The sequence below is a fragment of the Lepidochelys olivacea genome (genome assembly GCF_965140295.1).
Source record: "Lepidochelys olivacea isolate rLepOli2 genome assembly, chromosome: 4".
Taxonomy (NCBI): Eukaryota; Metazoa; Chordata; order Testudines; family Cheloniidae; genus Lepidochelys; species Lepidochelys olivacea.
The window spans coordinates 46794401-46814067 of NC_140414.1; the positions used below are offsets into that span (position 1 = coordinate 46794401).

At 38.0% G+C, this 19667-nt stretch overlaps 1 protein-coding gene across 1 annotated transcript in view; it reads left to right on the plus strand.

Annotated features, from left to right (window-relative positions):
- BLTP1 (bridge-like lipid transfer protein family member 1) overlaps positions 1–19667 on the plus strand; it is a 245540-nt gene that overhangs the window by 168691 nt on the left and 57182 nt on the right. Inside the window, exons 50-58 of the mRNA XM_084626089.1 lie at positions 678–728; positions 4371–4577; positions 4733–4971; positions 9775–10019; positions 11036–11141; positions 15116–15213; positions 15542–15727; positions 17239–17407; positions 17979–18190. Coding sequence (XP_084482215.1) covers positions 678–728; positions 4371–4577; positions 4733–4971; positions 9775–10019; positions 11036–11141; positions 15116–15213; positions 15542–15727; positions 17239–17407; positions 17979–18190 — 1513 coding nt within the window. The remainder of the gene's footprint in view (positions 1–677; positions 729–4370; positions 4578–4732; positions 4972–9774; positions 10020–11035; positions 11142–15115; positions 15214–15541; positions 15728–17238; positions 17408–17978; positions 18191–19667) is intronic.

Below are 19667 nucleotides of genomic sequence, written 5' to 3' on the forward strand. Positions count from 1 at the left end.
TTGCTATGTTCACAAACTTAGAAGTGCATGCTTGTTTTTCTTTCTTCCTTTCCATTTGAATCTCTTTATATTTGAGTTGCAGAGCACTACAAATAAAATTACAATTTTTCATAATGTAAAATCACTGTCACGCCGTTTCTCAATGTTAGTTGGGTAACCCTCAGTATGCTACTTTGGCCTTTAAAATATGCATAGTGATGAGATGACTAAGGAGACTGTCTCATGTGAAAAGTCACTCATGTCTCATTTTTAAAAATAATTCTTGTCAAGTTCTCTCCACTATATAAATTCTAACTAAATATTGCAATATTGTTTTCTGTACTAAAAACCTGTATTTTTGATATTGTCCATACCCAAATTGCTAAACATACATACATATTTAACAAGTGTGAATAAAAGCTCTGAACTGTCAGCCATGTAATACTTTAGATGATGGCTGAAATTAATGTTTCTGTTCAATGCAGTGTCTCTGATCTTGCACACAGAAAAATAGGGATGCAACAAAATGGGAAAAATTACTTAAGTTTCTAAAAACCAGTGTCAACTTGTTAAAATTTAATATATTTTTAGATAATTTGTCATATTGTGGGTTACATATATTTAACTAATTTTGCATGAATGTTTATTCTTTATTTGCTTTTTGTTTTTCTTGCTTTCTCTTCAATCTTCATCTGTAGACTGGAGGATTTTCCTACATCTCCTACAAGCACAGCCAAACAAGAGTTTCTGTATGTCATATTATTATGTTTAATGGACTTGCAATTAGCATTGTGTTGTGTAGTTAAAGGCTGCATTATTACTGTGTTTGAGTGTAGCCAGTTGCTGCTTCATAACGTTCTAGTTTAATAAACAATAAACTCTAAATTAGTTAGTATGGTCCACTAATTATATACTAAGAAAATTTATGGGTGTTCATTGAACAGTTTACCCTTTTGCCCAATTGTATGCACTGTGCTATAGTTGCTGAAGAACTAGACTGGTTCTAATAACTATTAAAGCCTAATTCTTTGGCCGTTCTTTACGCTGCTACTATATGTTTTAATGATATGAAATCGTGCTGATCCAGGTAAGAGAACAGGTTAATTAGACCATTCTTATCCCACTGTGGGCCTGCTCTTATTGATTTCACTGTGGATTTTTTGTCTTTACTTATCTTATTCTTGCATCTAATAATTAAATATTTGAAACTATAAGTACACATATTAGTTATCTTTAAAAGATACTGTTCTATTTAATACTTACAGAACTTCCAAATCCATTCCCTAACTTGCACATGTACAGGGGACCCTGTGCCCGTGAGTCTCCCCTTCCCATATAGAAATGGACTATGTTGTCTTCATGTTCACTTTCTCCCTTTCCCCTGCCCTCAGATCCAAAGAAGGTCTTCCACAACTCTGGGACTTCACACCAAGAAAAAAGGTTGGGGGTGGGAAGTAGGCTAGTGGTCAAAACTGTTAAGTTCTTGTCCCTCATTGACTCTGCAGACATCCGGGCAAAAATGTAGATGTGGGCAGAAACTGTATTTTCCAAAACAGCTACTTGGTGGGGAGTCCCTTCTTACCATTGATCAACCCCACATACCTTTGCGGGGACTCTGGGGCAACTACCGTATGCAGAAGTCTGTGGGCATGAGGGGTGGGGATAATGCTGTGGGATACAGACTTGGCACAGAGCCTTCATGTAGATATCATCTGGCCTTCTGCTGATTTCTCCTTTCTAATCTCTCCCAAGTTCTGTTGTGTTTGGGGGCTGGCACTGTAGCCTGTTTGATGGTGAGGAAATCCTTCCCATCTTTTCCTTCTTCCTCCTTCTCCCGCCCAGTTTAACTGGTTCAGGAAGTACTGCAGAATGGAACCTTGGAGCAATTTTCTCCCCTTCAGCCTACTTCCACAGGTTTTCCCATAGAGCTATGAGTTCCTGTTTGCCAAATCACCTTCCAGCTGTTCCCTTTTAAAATGACAATCTATAGAACTGATCCAATACGACAAAAACTACTACTTGAATGAATTATTTGCTGAATAGCTGCAGTGTTTGTTTAATAACATTTGAATAATATTGAGCTAGCTCTAGTGCTATATATATTTTTTGTTAGATGTATAATGCTTGGAATGAATGAATAGGATGGTGTTTTAAGTGTTCTGAACCCCTGCTTTCCATGTTGGTAGCATCTTAGAGCAGACACTTATAGTAAGATACTTTAATTAAATGAAAAATTAAGTACTTGCCCAGGGAGCACAGTTAACTTAGTTGTTAGATATAAAGGAGGTCTAGATTTGTGAGTTTTGAGCTTCAAGTCTGGAACCAGTGAAATGTGGGTTTCTGTCATTTAATTTAATTACATTGGCTCTGTATTTGTTTTTGTGATTTCCTCCCCCTCCCCCCCGCCCCTTTCTGGTACATTAGCTTAATGTTTTTCTTTAAATTGTATTAGAAATACTGCTCATGTTTCAGCACCAAGACGGTGTACATTCAGATGTTGTTTTTAAACAGGGAATTTTTTTATCATAGAATCAAACAGTGAATATTTTAATGCTGACTATGACACTTTTTCAACAAATTGTGTAGTGGATGATTGCGTTGGCGTCTTGGCATAGATTGGGGAAACTGCTTCAATGTTCCTTCTTGCTGAGAGTTACACTGATGATGACTGAACAGCTAGTTGAGTCAATATTTTGAAACATTGATGTAAGGAATTTATTCTGGGCTGACTCGCATCCTTATGGTGCTGGAGTGTTGAGTGGTTGTGGGAAAGACATAGGTAGGGAACATAATTCTGTCCCCTGTTAATTTCTGCTTGGAATGAGATTTACAGGAACGCTAACATAAACAGAGTGGTATTTTTTTGTGTTGGCCACATGTGTTTTATATTTTTTAAAAGCTAGAACAAAACACACACATCCAATTTTGAAGGAAAGCATATTTGCCTAATACTGTTGTGAAAACATTAATGAACAAATTGGGACTTTTCCTCCTTGGAAGTGTGTCTTCCACATTTCTGTGAGAGTACCTTATAATAAAATTAAACAACTCTCTCTACCCCTGAATTTTAATCCATGACAATCTGGGTCCCTTAAAGCTGCTGCCTTCCTTCTAGCCATGGGATCCTGAACAAGAACTTGTTTCAACTCCCAGCAATATCTCTTCTTAATCTGATAACCTAGTGTTAGAACAGATGTTTGGAAGACCTGTGACTGAATTAGAGTGACACAGTTCTCTCCTGCTGTGAGCAGAAAAAACACTGCCTTTGTTGTACTCCCACCTCTTGGGTTCTTTGAGCTAGCTGGGCCTTTGGCATAGTGTTGGAGAATAACACTTGAAATAACTTTTAATTACTTTAACATTTCCCCTGGGAAGATAATCTACATAAATACTATGAGATCAGGTTGCCCAAATATTAAATCCCATTTTTCCTCTTAACTTTATCATTGTAATATTAATACTGTGAAGAATATTACAGTTATAACCCTTAGAGAAAATTGCTGCTCAAATCATCTGAGCTGAAAGTTGAAAATTTCATTCTATACTAATTGGCAAACTATGTTGCTAATATATTGCCTCTTCTAAATTATATTCCTATCATATGTATTAAACCCTAATAGTGTATGCCATAGTACTTGAAATCTTGTCTGAGTAAAATTCCAATAACTGACCACAAAGATGAGAAATAGTCATGGATTTGTTGTTCTTTATAACATGGTTGTTGAAGATGAAAAACACTGGTAGAATTACAAACACATAGTGCAATTGTGTTTCTTTCACAGCTGTATTATATGATGACACCTTTGAAATTAGTGTAGTTTGAAGTTTACATTTGTGAAGTTAGGGCTATTTAAACTTGAATATTCCTACACCAAAAAAGCAAATTGTTTGCTACATATTAACTGCAAATTGAGACAGAATCCTGTCCAGTAGTCTAGTAGTTGTTAAAATAAAGTCTCTCTGAGTAGCTGTCACTATAGAGGATTGTTTAAAATTCTTGAGGAAAAAATGAGGATGAAATAGGTGAGATAGAATCACAATTGTGTTCATTGTATGTATAGTGTGTGTATGCAGTCTGTGTGTAGTCACAAATTATCTTATATTTCATTCTTATAATAGTTGAACAGACATTTTGCTATGCATGCCTTATAATTTTGTTAAATGTAATAAACAGCATAAACTGGATAGTTGCTTATACAGCATGTACTGCATCTGCGTGTGCATAAATAGAAACTAAGTAGGCATGTATATTGTTTATAAATTGCTAATACACATGTATTCATCTTAATACTCGATGATTCAGCTAATTTGTTGTTAAAAAGCTATGTCAATGTATATATTTAAATATTTTGAGAAAAGGATGCAAATAACCATATTTTGTTGTTTGTTAGAACTGTAGTCAAATGCAGTATTGCCAAATCACAGGCTCTTTATAGTGCCCAACGAGGATTGAAAACAAATAACGCTGCAGTGTTGAAAGTGGGAGCTATCAGCATCAACATTCCTCAACACCCTGCCACTCTACACAGCATGATGGTGCGCAGTTCTCACCAGCTTTCCAAACAGATCTCAGACCTCATCAGGCAACCATCAACAGCGTAAGTTTTGCTTTATTTGCCATCCTGTATGGACCTATCTTACTTTCTATTCTCTTATGGGCTAATGCTGCTCTGTGGGAGAATCGGGCCAACACTGTATAATGAATGCATTAGGATATCTAATAGTTGTTTCTCGTATCTCTTCTTCTAAATAGCCCACAGCCTCCAAAAGAAGATGTTGCAACTCCATTGCCCTCTGAAAAGACACCAACAAGTGTTAATCAGACTCCAGTTGAAACCAATGAATTTCCACAGCTGCCAGAAGGCTTAGAGAAGAAGCCCATAGTTCTTAAATTCAGTGCCATGATAGATGGTATAGCTATTGGAGCAGCACTCTTGCCATCTCTAAAAGCAGAATATAAGATGGGAAGAATGAGAAGTCATGGAATGACAGGTAACCATGGGCGCTGACTCCGACGGAAAAATATTAGCGGATGCTAACACCCTCCGGTAGCCAAGCTCCCCTTCCTCTCCCCTGCCCTAGACTTGCCAGTGGCCCTGCCAATCAATTCCTCCTCCTCCCTCCCAGCGCCTGCCACCTGCAGTGGATCAGCTGTTCCACGGCGTGCAGCAGGCACTGGAAGGGAATGGGAGGAGCGGGGAAAGGGTGCGCTTAGGGGAGGGGGCAGAACAAGGAGGAGCGGGGGCAGGAAGAGGGGGACATAGTGGGGATTTGAGGGAAGTGGTGGAGTAGGGGCAGGACCTGGGGCTGAGTTGGGGTTGAGAAACCCCCAGGGACAGCTGGAAGCCAGTACTCCGTGAAACTTCGAAAAGATCATGGTCACTTTTTAATATTGATTTCACTAGAAAAGATCAAATGTGACATTATGGGTTCCTATTCAGTTTTATGGTAATTATACCTTTTTAATCCAGTTGCTCTTTGTTTTTCCTTGTGGCTATGAATTTATATGAACAGGTTAGTATGAGAGAATTTATATTAATAAGGAACCAGAATATAGTAAAAATCAATCCTGCAGATATGACTATTTAGTGTATTAAAATAAAATAGGAGGCTAGTTCTAGTAGATTTTCTTATAAAGATTAATTGCACAAGGCATAGGCCAGTGAGGACAGATACAAAGATCTGGAATTTTTGACCAAGTGGCTGCAACTTCATTAATTCCATAACAGGATAATTTCTCAGGCAACCTGTCCTAGCAGCAGTGAAACCAGAAAGAACATCAGTGCTCCTACCTTCTTTCTATTGGCTGTGCATATCCTGAGCATCACTGTCCCAGGTCTTAACAACTCCCTGTCATAGTCTGTTTTACCCCAACGTTTATCATGGCTTGCAATCTAGAACAGCTTACTGCCTGGGAACCCCTGATCTCATAGTGATGGCTCAGGTTTTTCCACAAATCCAGCCTCTTTTCCTGAGAAAACTGTGTTGATGCCTAATTCTTAAGGGAAGAATGGAGGCATCCCAAACCCGCCCAGGCTCTGTGATTTTTGGGAGAACCAATCACAACCATTATCTGCCTTGGTGGAAAGTGAGGTTTGAAACCTCTGCTGCCAGGACCTACTAGACAAAGCTGTGATTCTGTGAAATAAAAAGCATATTAATAAACCAAACAGAATTCATACTGATTCATCAAAAAGCACTGTTGTGTACGCTAACTGCAAACTGACCACATAATTTGCACACCAAGAGTGGAAAATATATGAACACCACATCTAGAAGCGTGAAAGTTACTGAAAGGTAAGTAACCCATTTCTCCAGTTAGGTGTCAACATGTACGTCATGTGCAAGAGATTGGAGTGTTTTGAATAGCAGTGTCTGTTAGGGCCATGCATGTGTTCTGTGCCACCGTGTGTTCCTGTGCAACAGCATAAAAGGCAGAGCAGCCAGGACCGTCCCTCAGTTCCTTGTTACTTCCTACGGCATCAAGACAGAACCTAACAAGTATCTGACCCAGTACTCCTGTGAGCTCCAAAACCTGTGTTTTTGTGCCTATTGCTACCCCTTATGATGGATTCTAAGCAGTCAGATTTGAAACCCTACCTATCCTGTGACTGCCTCATCCCCCTCATAAATGGACACAGTTGATGATTTTTCTTCTTGGGACAGAGCCACATCCTGGACAGGTGTTCTGTGTGCCAGTTGTCTCCTTAAAGATTCTCAAGTCCAGGTACGCTTGGCTCAAATTACAGTTGATAGAGAAGTCCAAGCTTTTGACCTTGAGGAGATGCTAACAGCTACACTGGAGTCAAATCAGTTTTGGCCAGCACTTCCACCAAAATCTAAGGCCAGAGAGAGGAGGGAACTGAAGAAAGTCAGTGTCGAGACTGCTGATGCCAATCTCAGCACTGCCAACTTCAGCACCAACAGGTCTGGCGCCTAGTCCCCTGGCACCGAAGAATGACTACAGGAGGCAAGGCAGGATGGAGTACAAACATAGTTCCAAGCATTATGTGGACTCCACGTGCCACTCTTCCAAAGACAAAGCCACCAAACTCTTTATGATTTCCAAATTCATAGAATCATAGAATCATAGAATTGGAGGAGGCCAGCTGGTCAGTCAGTGTGGCACATGGGGATGAAGGCCCGGTGCTGACCTTGTTACTGGGCATGGCAACTGGCACCAGTAGCTGAACCTGTCAAGGATTAGTGTTCCACACCAAAGCAGAGGCTTGCACTGAGGCCTACACCACTCTTTGGCCCTCCATTTGAGGAAGCATACCTCTCATCACCTTCTTCGACCTACTCATTCTCACTGTCTCAGGTAGAGATCACTCTCACCTACCATCAGAGAGTGTTGTGACCCTAAGCAGGGTTCTGGAGGCTATCCATTTTGAGCTCCACTTCTAAGGAGATGTGAATGGCACTGGATCAGACAACATCAACCCAGTCATTACCTCTGTAGCTTACTGCTCTGTCTGTATTGGCCATATTGGGACCCACTGTTGCATATGTCCCAGAGCAGATCCCCCTCCCATGCCTCAAGGAGGAAATCCTACTCCCCAGCAGCATCAATAGATGGCCACCCAGAGGCTGACATCGGCATCTAGGAGTAGACAATAATGAAGGGAGAGTAACAATATCAATCCCCATCTCAGGAATCCTCATTGTTGCCAGATGAAGTGGTGGCAATTGTCCCAGTGCCTGTGGTTGATGACACTGGCTTTCCAGGACCTCCTGTCCTAAATCACAGAGACTCTGGATGTTGAAACCACACTAACCTAGGAGAGGTCTCTTAAGCTCTTTGATATACTGAGGTCAACACCCCTGGCCATGTTTGTCTTCATGATCAACAAAGACATACTTACACTGGTAAAGGGTCTGTGGCAGACCTCTGCCATTCTGCCCCCTACATCTAACTGAGTGGAAGAGAGGTACCAGGTGCTTCCAAAGCACTTTGAACACTTGTGCATACACCCAAATGCTGTCTCTGATCATGTTGGCAGTCCAAGAAAAGTCTGGGCCACAAAAGGACCCTGAATAAAGCTCAACTTCTTCAGGATATATTCCTCCGCTTCATTGCAACTTTGCATTACAAATTACCTGGCCATGTTCTGATCCATGTCCACTTGTACAGCCACCGTTTAACCTTCTTACACTCTCCGTCAGTTTCTTCCTGTTTTTCTGTAGGATTTTGAACAAGAAGAGGGAGGCTTTCCCAGATGAGTAAGTTACATACGAAGGAGGAGGACATCATTCAACTCCCAGAGCAAACAGCCTGAATATCCTCCATGGAGAAGATCTTGATGCTCCACGAGATGGCCATCTTTGTCCTTTGTTCACCAAGCACAGTCACAGAGTCAGCACGTGTGATGGGAGTATTTGGCTCTAATGTGGCTCCCGTCAAAAGCCTGCCAGCACTTTAAGGAACTGTCTTGCCCCTCTCCAACACTCTTGGCCCTGGTCTACACTAGGACTTTAGGTCAAATTTAGCAGCGTTAAATCGATGTAAACCTGCACCCGTCCACACGATGAAGCCCTTTTTTCCCCGACTTAAAGGGCTCTTAAAATCGATTTCCTTACTCCACCCCTGACAAGTGGATTAGCGCTTAAATTGGCCTTGCTGGGTCGAATTTGGAGTACTGTGGACACAATTCAACGGTATTGGCCTCCGGGAGCTATCCCAGAGTGCTCTATTGTGACCGCTGTGGACAGCACTCTCAACTCAGATGCACTGGCCAGGTAGACAGGAAAAGAACTGCGAACTTTTGAATCTCATTTCCGGAGACTGTGGGAACTGTGGGATAGCTACCCACAGTGCAACACTCCGGAAGTCGACGCTTGCCTCGGTACTGTGGAAGCACTCCGCCGAGTTAATGCACTTCATGCACTTAGAGCATTTTTTGTGGGAACACACACACTCGAATATAAAAAACCGACTTCTATAAATTCGACCTAATTTTGTAGTGTAGACATACCCTTGGTCTACTGTCACAACAGACAAGTGGGTATGGACATTTTGCCTATGACTACCCTATTCATTTCCACAGTTGACCCTCCCCCCCCCCCCCCCAGCCCAGTTGCTCTTCACAAGAGTAACCTTTCTCACAAGAGCCTGTTGCAAAACACAGTGACCTTAGAGGGAATATCTCAGGCGTAAAGAGAAGAGGCGGCTTCTGCTCATAATATTTCCTTATCCCAAAGAAAACAGGGGCCCTTTGTCCTTTCCTAGACCTCAGGAGACTGAATAAATATATACACCACCTCAGATTCAAAATGGTGACACGTCAGTCATTCCATCCAAGATGAGCACTTTCACATAGCCATTCACTTGGCCCATAGGAAGTACTTGAGATTCACAATGGAGCCAAATCACTACTAGTACAAGATATTGCCATTTGGACTCTCCACAACACCAAGAGTTTTTTAAAAATACCGAGGAGTGTTAGTATATAGAGTTTTGTGGTCCCTGATGAGATGAAACTGTTATGAATGAATGAGGTTGTCTTGAGTTTATTTTCACAGGTTATCAGTACAGATACAGAGTTGGGTTGTTTTGACTACCTTAACTATGCATTTACATAATTCCAAATGTTTGGATTTTTAAAAAAATTTAATTAGGTTAAAAACCCAAGAAATTGAGAATTAATTGTTTATAACCGTTACATTACTGTGCTCTCAATCTTGCCTCCAGTTTGAGCTTTCAGTTTGGTTCCACTAATTTTCTTAACTTCTATAAGTTTGAAATATTTGTTCTTTCTGGGCCAACATTATACATACTTTTCTCTTTCTTGACAGGTGCTCAAACAAGGTTTACATTTGAACTTCCAAATCACAGATTACGATTCACATCAAAAGTTTCTGCCACTGATATGTCTACCATTCCTCCTTCAGCAAGTCTTAATCTTCCCCCTGTCACTATGTCAGGCAAATATGTCATGGAGGAACATGACACCTATTCAGATCAAATATGGAGTATAGATGAGCTACCTACTAAACAGGGCTATTATCTACAAGGGAACTATTTACGTTGCGTGGCTGAGGTAGGCATTGAAGAAAGCCAATTTCTTTGTTACTTCAATTAAGTTTCATACAGTATTTTTATATATATTCCTGTTTGGCATGCTTCCTAAACTCCTTGGTTGGTATTTGCTCTCACATTTGAGACTTCTGATGATCTGTATGCTTCTCAGAGAATTCCAACATGCTGCTGTGTTTTTGTATTTCCCAGTCTAACCTTTGCTGCTTTCTGCTTCCAGACACACCTTACCAGTGTAGAGATTTAGCCTTGGTTTGAATTTACTCTAAATGTGTTACTCTGATTAGTAACAGAATTGTGTTTCTATTTTCCATTTAAAATTTGACTAATATTAGGAAGTATTTAAATTTAAAGTTTTTTTACCAAACTTGTTTTCAATAAAGTTAAAGAATACAGAGCATGGTAACAGTTGTTAGAAAATTCCCAGTGTAGAAATAATATTTCTTAAAGCATCAGAGTTCAGAGTTAATAACTAGGTTTATCAGGTATTGCACATATCAGTAGTGTTTTTCTTCAAGAGCATTTAGAATAAAGGACCTTGGGAGTCAGGACACATGGCTTCTGTTCCCAGTTCTGTTAACAATTTACTATATGACACGAAGCAGTTCATTTAACTTGCTTATGCCTTAGTTAAGCCTTCTGTAAAGCTGGTCAAATTATACTTACCATTTGGACGTTACAAAAAGCTGAATGAGCTTTGCAATTCTCTGTTGTTGATAATTCAGTACTGGTATTCTGCCTTTGCTCCTATTATAGTAGTTGACATAACGCACTTTCCCCCTTATTTATTGTTACTTACTTATAATCAAAAAATTATACTAGAGAAAACTGTTCCACATACAGTGGCACAATTAAAAAATCATTGTTTACTAACAATAATTACATCAATGTATCTGACATTATGTGCCATTGTTATGCTGTATTCTGATGCAGTCAGTACTTAAAACGGTATTGCATTGACCACAGATATCACACCTATATTTTAAAATTTTACAAAATAATCTTCATATTTTCTGGCAGGTTGGTTCCTTTGAACATAATCTCACAACTGACCTTCTAAATCATTTAGTATTTGTACAAAAAGTATTCATGAAGGAAGTCAACGAAGTCATACAGAAGGTGTCAGGTAAGATGAACTACCTGAGGATTTCACTAAAATTTTAGCTTGAAGACTTTTGGTGCTGCCTAACATATCTGCAATCTCTACCTGTCCCATGTATGCTGTTCTTATGTCACCAAGAACACCACCACTTTCTGGTTCCACTGTAGCACAGTAGTAGTATCAGAGGCCAGCAACACAAGGAAAAGAAGTTTGGTTAGGTAGAATTGTGGCTTTGGAGAACATTGTGGGTGACATAGTTAATCTCTTTCTTGAGTCACTGGAGCTGCCGTGCAAGGGTGCTGTCTATTAATTGCAAAAGTAATTCTACCAAACAATCCACTGAACGTTAGCATCTGTCTGTTACATTGCTTTCTGTCCAGTCAGATCAGCTTGCAGCTTTGTGAAAGTTTGCAAGAGAAAAATAGCATTCACTACAAAAAGTTAGTGGAGGATTTTTACAAAGCTATATGGAAGGACATTTGATCAGGGTTAGAATGGTACAATTTGTTGTTTGTGGTAGAGTGGATAGGAAAATTAGTTTCAGAACCACGTTTGTTCTTATTATGTAAAATACTGTTTTTAGTAAATTATGCTTATTGGGTAACAAATAAAAGTGTATTAAAACAGATCCTTAGCTGGCATAGCTCCATTGACTTTCTAGGGCTATACCAATTTACCAGCTGAGAATTCTACCGCATGATTGAAGATGAAAAGCAAATGTGACTGTAATCATACAGTGACAGTTTATCACAGAAGTGTTTAAATTTAGTGAAGGAAAGCTTATTTTTCCAAAGGCCGAAAGAAATAACATGAATTGATCTGACGTGAACTAACAATGAGGAAACCTGAGAGCAAGTGACTATATATGAATTGGATTAATATTTCTTGTAGAGAAAAGTTATGGGAAAATACATCCCATTAGAACATTACATATTTCTGTAACACACTTGCTTAAATTGAAGAAAATTGGAGATATTGTCTACAGTAATAATTGGAAAATGGGTAGAGAAGTGATCTGAATAAAAACAAGTTCAAAAGCCTAATATACAAGTATAAATTAAAGTGGCACAGAAGATTTTTTTTAAAAATATAACTAAATTAAGAATTAATGAAAAAATAAACTAGAGAACTGCATGAGAAAAAAGAAAAGGAAAGAATTAAATAAATAAAATCTAAGCTGTCTATTGAAGAATCTAGAGGCAAGGTAAAAAGCCAAAATAAAACCATCAGGCGAATAAAAGGAATAGAAGGTCCATAAACAGGCGTGTAGAGGGCTTGTATATCTGTGGAAAATAATCTTACAAAGAATAGGTAAGTGAAGAGTCCAAAAGAACTAAAATATACAAATAGCTGTTTTTAATGTACTTTTTTTAGTTTAGTTTTGTTGGGTTTTGTTTTGTTTTGTTTGTTTAGAAAGCTTTAAGGAAAATATAGAGAAGCAAGCGGACATGTTATGAGAAAAAACAGTTGCAAAGACCCAGAACAAAGGGTAACAAGCAAAATAAGGACCAAGTGTCTGACAGCTAAATATATATAAATATATAGGTCCAGATGAGATTACCTCAAGAGAGTTTAAAGATCTAGTGGAGGAAATCTCAGAACCTCTGAAAAGAAATAAAGCATGCAAGTCAGGAGAGGTACCTATCTTTAAGAAGGGTGGGAAGGAAGAACCAGAAAAATCATCAGCTTGTTGTTTATTCCAGGCAAAATATCTCAGCATATAATAATCGGTATGAGAGTGTCTGGAAGAAAAAGCTTTAATAGTGATCATTATTCCATTAAAATAGCTTCACAGTGAAACTTAGAATATTAAAATGAGAAGGCTTCTCTGTCTTCACTGATGTTCAGTCTCCTCCCAGTTTACTGTTATCTGTGAATTTCATTAACATGCTGTTTGTTGAGTCTTCTAGATTGTAAGTGAAGCTGTTCCCAACCAATCCAAAGTCTTTTTAAAAACATTGGTATTACTATAATAGATTTTTGTATTGCTGTCTATCACAAGGCCCTAATCAGGGCTAGGCAAACATAACAAAAAGATGGTCCTTGCCATTAAAGAGCTTGTAGTCAGAATAACTTGAGTAAATTACTTGAATGTTACAATAAATGTAATAAGTGAAGACGGTGGCTGTGGTGTCTCCTTAGTATTTTAAGGCATTCATTTTAGTGGCACATTATAAACTTAAAGTAATTAGATGAATACCAGTTAGAACAAATTAAAATACCATGGAGAAGAAGCTGGTTGATGAGCAGAGAATACAGAGCAGTCATATTTCCAAGTTGAGAGCAGCATTGGGCTGAGTACTGGTAGTGTCAATTTTGGCTCCTTTATTCTTTAAGATTTCCACTGATTCTCAAGAGGAAGGTATAAATTCAAGCATGATCAAGTTAGCCAATGACACCAAAATTAGAAGGGTAAAAAATATACGGGAAGATAGAGAAAAAGTGAAGTGGGCTTCACTCGACAGGATGGGATTCACAGCTAACGGATGTGAAGCACTACATCTCAGGGAGGGAATAGAGCTCATCTTAGAAGGGGAGGGTTGAGGGGGACTCTACTTGCAATCAGTAACTACTTAAAAAAAATAATAAATTACCTGGATGCCACAATAAAAACTACTTCGCTGAAATACCATTGCAAAAATAGCCTGAGCTCAGTGTACTTATTGAAAACTAGGAAGTTATTCTTGCCACTCTCCAGACCCGCAGTGTAACCACCTCTGGAACACTATACTCAGTTGTAGTCACTAGAATTGGGTGATATTTTTAAACTGAAACATTTTTGGCAAAAAAAAAAATGCGGTTTCAGCAGCACCAAAACATTTAACAAGTTTGTGTTGATTTTGCCAAGTTGTTTGAAACAAAAACCAAAAACTGAAAAATCTATATGTCATTTTGATGTCTTCAAACTGAAATGTTTCCATTTTTTTATTTGAATTTTGTTTTGAACTTTCCCTTAATTTTATTTTTAAAATTAACATTAAAATGCTCAGTGTTGCAATAAATCGTTTTGTTCATCCCAAAATTACTATTTTTTTCAATTTTTCAAAATTGCCAGTGATCCAAAAAATCCATCTAGCTCAGTTCTATTAGTCACCAAAGTTTAGAAAGGATATTGAAAAGCAAATAAGGGCATCAAAACTAAGTTTTGGAGGAGGATGAAATAGTCTGTGAGCATGTACACCAAGTCACTTAAAAATTTAAAAAATCACCACATTTCTGCATAATTATTTTAAGTTTGAGTGATAATAGAGATTTGAAAAATTGGAGTTGCAGGGGAGATGGAATTCTTTGTGCTACTCCAATAGTAACCCCTTTTTGTCAGCTGTGGTGGAATATTGATAGACTCTACAGAAGATACCATTGTGTCCTCATCCGAAAGGATTGTTTCTTTTATTTATAACCAGAAGTATATGTGAGGTGGGGAGGAGGGAGGCCAAAGTAAAGGTTTAAAAACATGTTCCCAAGGACACCAAAAGATTTTGCAGAGGACTCCTTCACACTCACTCTAAAGTAACTATTTGTTTTTAATCCACCTTTTTGCATACCTCTTAATAAATTTGGTCAAGTGACTGGTCCTTGTTGTTAGCTAAATTCAGTCCATATCAGGTGCTGCTGGTAAAGAGCAATTCTTTGTGATCTAAATGATACCCTTTCTCTGCAGGTGCTAGTTGTTCTGTGGGTGTTATTTGGAGAGTGCGAGAAGTCTCTGTCCATCTTAGACACCCCCCTTGACTTGATGGGAATAGGCAAAAAATGTGTTAATCTATAGTAGTGGGCCATTAGCAGTGCTACTCCCATGAGCTGAGAATACACCCCCAAGTAGGTCTTATTCTTCTGGAACTTCCAAATTTATGCTTATTATAATTCTTTACTGCAGAACTGACTGTTCTCTAATGGTTGGTTACATTCAGTGAGTCACATTTAAAGATAATTTTTATTTCTATACTGTATGAAAAATGCTCTTTGTTAAAACATTGAAAATAGTTTTTAACGTGCAGGAGGGGAGCAGCCAATTCCTCTTTGGAATGAACATGATGGTACAACAGATGGAGAGAAGCCTAAAATTCTCCTGTACTCTTTGAGCCTACAATTTAAGGTAACTTTATGACCAGTAAATCTCTCAAGCTGTTGCCAGTGGTTGAATATGTTGAAACCAAACAAATCAAAAATTTCCCTGAGATAGTCACAAATGAAATGTCAGATAACAATCAGTCAGTGTTAGACAAGGATGGAAATCTCTCTTAATTAACAAAAAGCAAGAAAGAAGCCTGTCTTTGATCTTTGTGATCTTTTGAAATGCCCTAAATGCAAAGTGTTATGGAAAAATCCTTACTCCCTTTCCTGTTTCATGTCTAAGAATTTTTTTTTCACCAAGGATGCCTTTGAAGCAGATCCTAAAAAACTTTTCTTTCATTGTTTGCTAGGGAATTCAAGTGACAGCCACAACTCCATCAATGAGGGCCGTGAGATTTGAAACTGGATTGATAGAACTTGAGCTCTCAAACCGAATACAAACCAAAGCAATGCCTGGAAGTACCAGCTACCTTAAACTGTTCGGTAAATGCCAAGTGGATCTGAATCTGGCATTGGGACAAATTGTTAAACATCAGGTTAGTTGACAGCAACTCTGTGTGTGTTAGGAAAGCCTAGTAATGTTACTTCTCCATTGTTATGAAGACAAGTATCTTCTGCTTTGAAAAGAATATAACAAAACTCTCTAATCTTACTCTGCTAGGATATGACTAGCTTGATTTCTTTAGACCTCTAGTTGGAAAATATTTAAAACAATTGCTTTAGAATGCATCCACAGTTCAGAATCAATAAAGATTACCACCTAAATATATTCAGCATGTGCTGTTATGCAGTAGTTGAAATTGATTGTCTGGCATTAGAGTTGAATTTCAATGTCCTCATTAAAGATGGCTTTCAGGAAAAAGGGCTAAATGTTCACTGTGAACAGTAATTCATGATAAATCAGAGGGAGTATCAAATGTATTTTATTATAATAATTCATTTAGCACTTCTGTAACTAGGGACTAGAGCTGGGTAAATAACTGCTTTTATTGTTTGTTTGGTGGCAGTTGTGAAATATTGCAGAAAAAAATGGTTCAGGTTGAACCAGAACTGAAAAGTCCATTTTCGGATAAACCAAACATGTTTTCCTATCTAAAATGTTTTGCTTCTGGGCATTTTAAAGAACTAAATTCATAAAAATTGGGGGGGGTAGTGGAGAAGGAGCCCCCTTTATAACTTTTTTAGTTGAGTGGTTAGGGCACAAACCTGGGTGGAGAACTGTATTTCCATCCCTGCTCCAGAGCAGATTCAAACCAGGCTCTCCCACATCTAGGGTGAGTGCACTGACCCACTGGGCTAGAAGTTATAAGATGGACTTATACTCTTATGTCTTATACTCTTATACCCTAACTCCCCCACATTGTGTGAATCAAGCCAGAAAAAAAAAATTCTGTCTGAAACTATTCAGCTAATTTGTGTCAAATTTATGAATGGTTTCCAGTGAATGAGAACTGCATTTTTCAACATAGTTTATTCATCCAAAAAAATTGCCCCACTGTATTGCAGACACTAATGGCCTAATACTTTAGTTGATCCAAATTCAAAATTTCCATTGATTTCAATGCTATTTCTAGCGTACATACCTGGAATAAGATTAGATCCTAATTTGTGAAACCTAAATCTTGATCTACTTTATTTGTCTTAAATTGGTAATTACATCTCCTAGATTCTTAAATCCACTACTATCTTCCGAAATCACTGATTTTATGGGAAATACAGTATTTAGGATTCTCTGGAGGGTCGGAAAGAGAACATAAATTTAACAAACTTGTATTCAGATGGTGGTTTTCCTCAGAGAGGATTCTGATGCATCAAGTGAATGTAGAGAGATATGTTGGCATATGTTATTTAAGAAACACAGAAAAATAACCAATATTTGCCAACTTAGGTCAAAATGTAGTAGCATATTTTTAAGAGCAATATGCTTTTTAAGAGCATATTGCAAACTGAAGAGTAAAACAAAATGGGGCATCCCCATTTTAAATTTATTATTTGTCTGTTAGTCATAATTTAATATGATTTTATTGTATTTTTCAAATGTTTTAAGGTCTATGAAGAAGCAGGTTCTGACTTCCATCAAGTTGCTTATTTTAAGACAAGAATTGGATTAAGAAATGCTCTAAGAGAGGAAATCAGTGGTTCATCAGATAGAGAGGCTGTGCTTATTACTTTGAACAGGCCAATTGTCTTTGCTCAGCCTGTGGCGTTTGACAGAGGTACTGTTGGGTGCTGTTTCTATTTCTCTTTTGCTAGAAAGTAGAGAATCATTACAAATTTGTTTTCAAATTGAACAAGTTCTGTACATTTCTTTAAAAAAAGAAATGCTTGATATTTATAAATCTGAATTTATTTGTAGTCTAAAATAAACTACAACTGTAAGTATAGTTCTCAGAGTTTGGTTAGGAAGTTTGTTGTGTACTAATGTTAATTTAGAGTAAAAAATTGAACTGATGGGAAGATGCCTTTTCAGTTGGTATAGATGAAATGGTTTATGTAAATATATACCAACATCAGCAGCATTGAGTGTATCAGCATCTTGGGTTCTGTTAACTTGGTACTCTGCCCCTTAGCATTTATAATCCGTCTTATTTTATTTTGTTCTTGGCAACAAAAGCACATTGCTCCTGGGAAATAAAAGTGTGTGTGTGTACAAATATATATCCATTGTATTTTAATATATGGTGACAAGACAAAAACAAAAAAATCAAACCTTAGTCTTGTTACAATGAACAATATTTTTGTGCCATTTTATTTTAACTTTGTTGGAAACTTTTTTTCTTCATAAAGCTGTGCTATTTTGGCTGAATTACAAGGCTGCTTATGACAACTGGAATGAACAGAGACTGGCTTTACATAAGGATATTCACATGGCTACAAAAGAAGTGGTAGATATGTTACCTGGAATCCAGCAAACATCTGCCCAGGCTTTCGGGACACTTTTTCTTCAGCTAACTGTTCATGATTTGGGAATTTGTCTGCCCATCACAAATGCACCACAGGTATTTGAAAAATATCAAGAGTGGGGAGAAGTGTAGTAGATTTTTTTTGTCGAAGTAGCAATTTCTTGATATTTTATGCTTTTAGAATTTATGAAATGTTAATGTTTCCCTAGCACCATATTATACTTATGATGTGGGTAGTAGCCTTAATTTTCAAAAATGACTACTGATGGTGAGTAGTTCATTTTCCATGTGCCCAATTTGAGGCAACTTAATGGGCTCTGAGTTTTCAGAGGCTGAGTGTGCAGCACATTGAGAATCCTTTGAGGTGTGTGAAGTTGGGCATGCTTTTTGAACATTTATGCCAGCAATTCCAGTTTAAGACCTGTTTTCAGACATTTATAATTGAAGACAAACAACAAGACCCTACAAAGTTTCTTTTTAAAAAATGTGATAAAACGTTCTGACTGACGTTTGGATTATTCAAACAAGTGATGAGCGTTATTTAGTATTTTTAATGTAATTTTCACTTGAGTAACAGTTTTGGTTGTGTTTAGACCTCGAGTTGGTCATAAACCTTGTCCAGAAAAGGATTTAAATTGTGATGTTAGCACTTATTAGCTAACACATGCTAACTGACATTTTAAGACTAGTTGAGACAAGGCAGTGTTTGCTTTGACACATGCTAAGCAGATTACATTGAAGTCAGGAGGAAGATTAGGCTTCAATATGACAAGTTTAGCACATTATAACAGTGTGTGCACCACCTGTGTACACTAAACTTTCACAAAACGCGTCTGCACGTTTGCTAATATGCTGACATCATCCATTCTAGTTTAGACAATGCCATAGATTTACGTCTTCATGGGGAACTAGTCTTGCATATGTCTGAAGACATTTGGTTTACCAATAATGTATCCACCTGTCACATATTAATCTCATTGGACTGTCAGCTTTGAAGCCCAGTGACAACTTTTCAGTATCTGTGTTAACCACTCCATTGCTGATCATTTTATAAGCTGATGGAATAAGAAAGAGGGTGTGAGAGAAGCTCTCAAGAGGTGGGAGTTGCAGCATGGAAAGAAAAATGCAGAGGGAAAGACAGAGAGAGACAAGGAAAGACCGAGAAGAGAGAAATAGAAATAGTGAAAGGTGGATAGGAAGGAAGAGAAACAAAAGGCAGACATAGTGGTAGCCTAAAAGGGACCAGTTTTTCTCCCTGAGTGATGTTGCTTGTGACTATAAGAAAATCAAAGTTTCAAATAATCAGTTTTGCTGCAAAGGCAGTGGGGAAATCTGCTATGAATTAAGGGAAGTATGAAGTCCTGAATTTATATTCCAGTCCACAGACCATAATTAAGCATGGAGTCTGGCCAAAAGAATTTAACACCCCTGCCATAGGATATGCTGTAACTACTGAGAAGTAAGGATACATGACATTGTGAATGTGTAGACTTGCTGCTTTGGAGAGGGTTTCTATAGAGCTGGCAAGGAGGGTATGAGGAAGATATGAGCCTCTGAACTGCAAAAAAAAAAA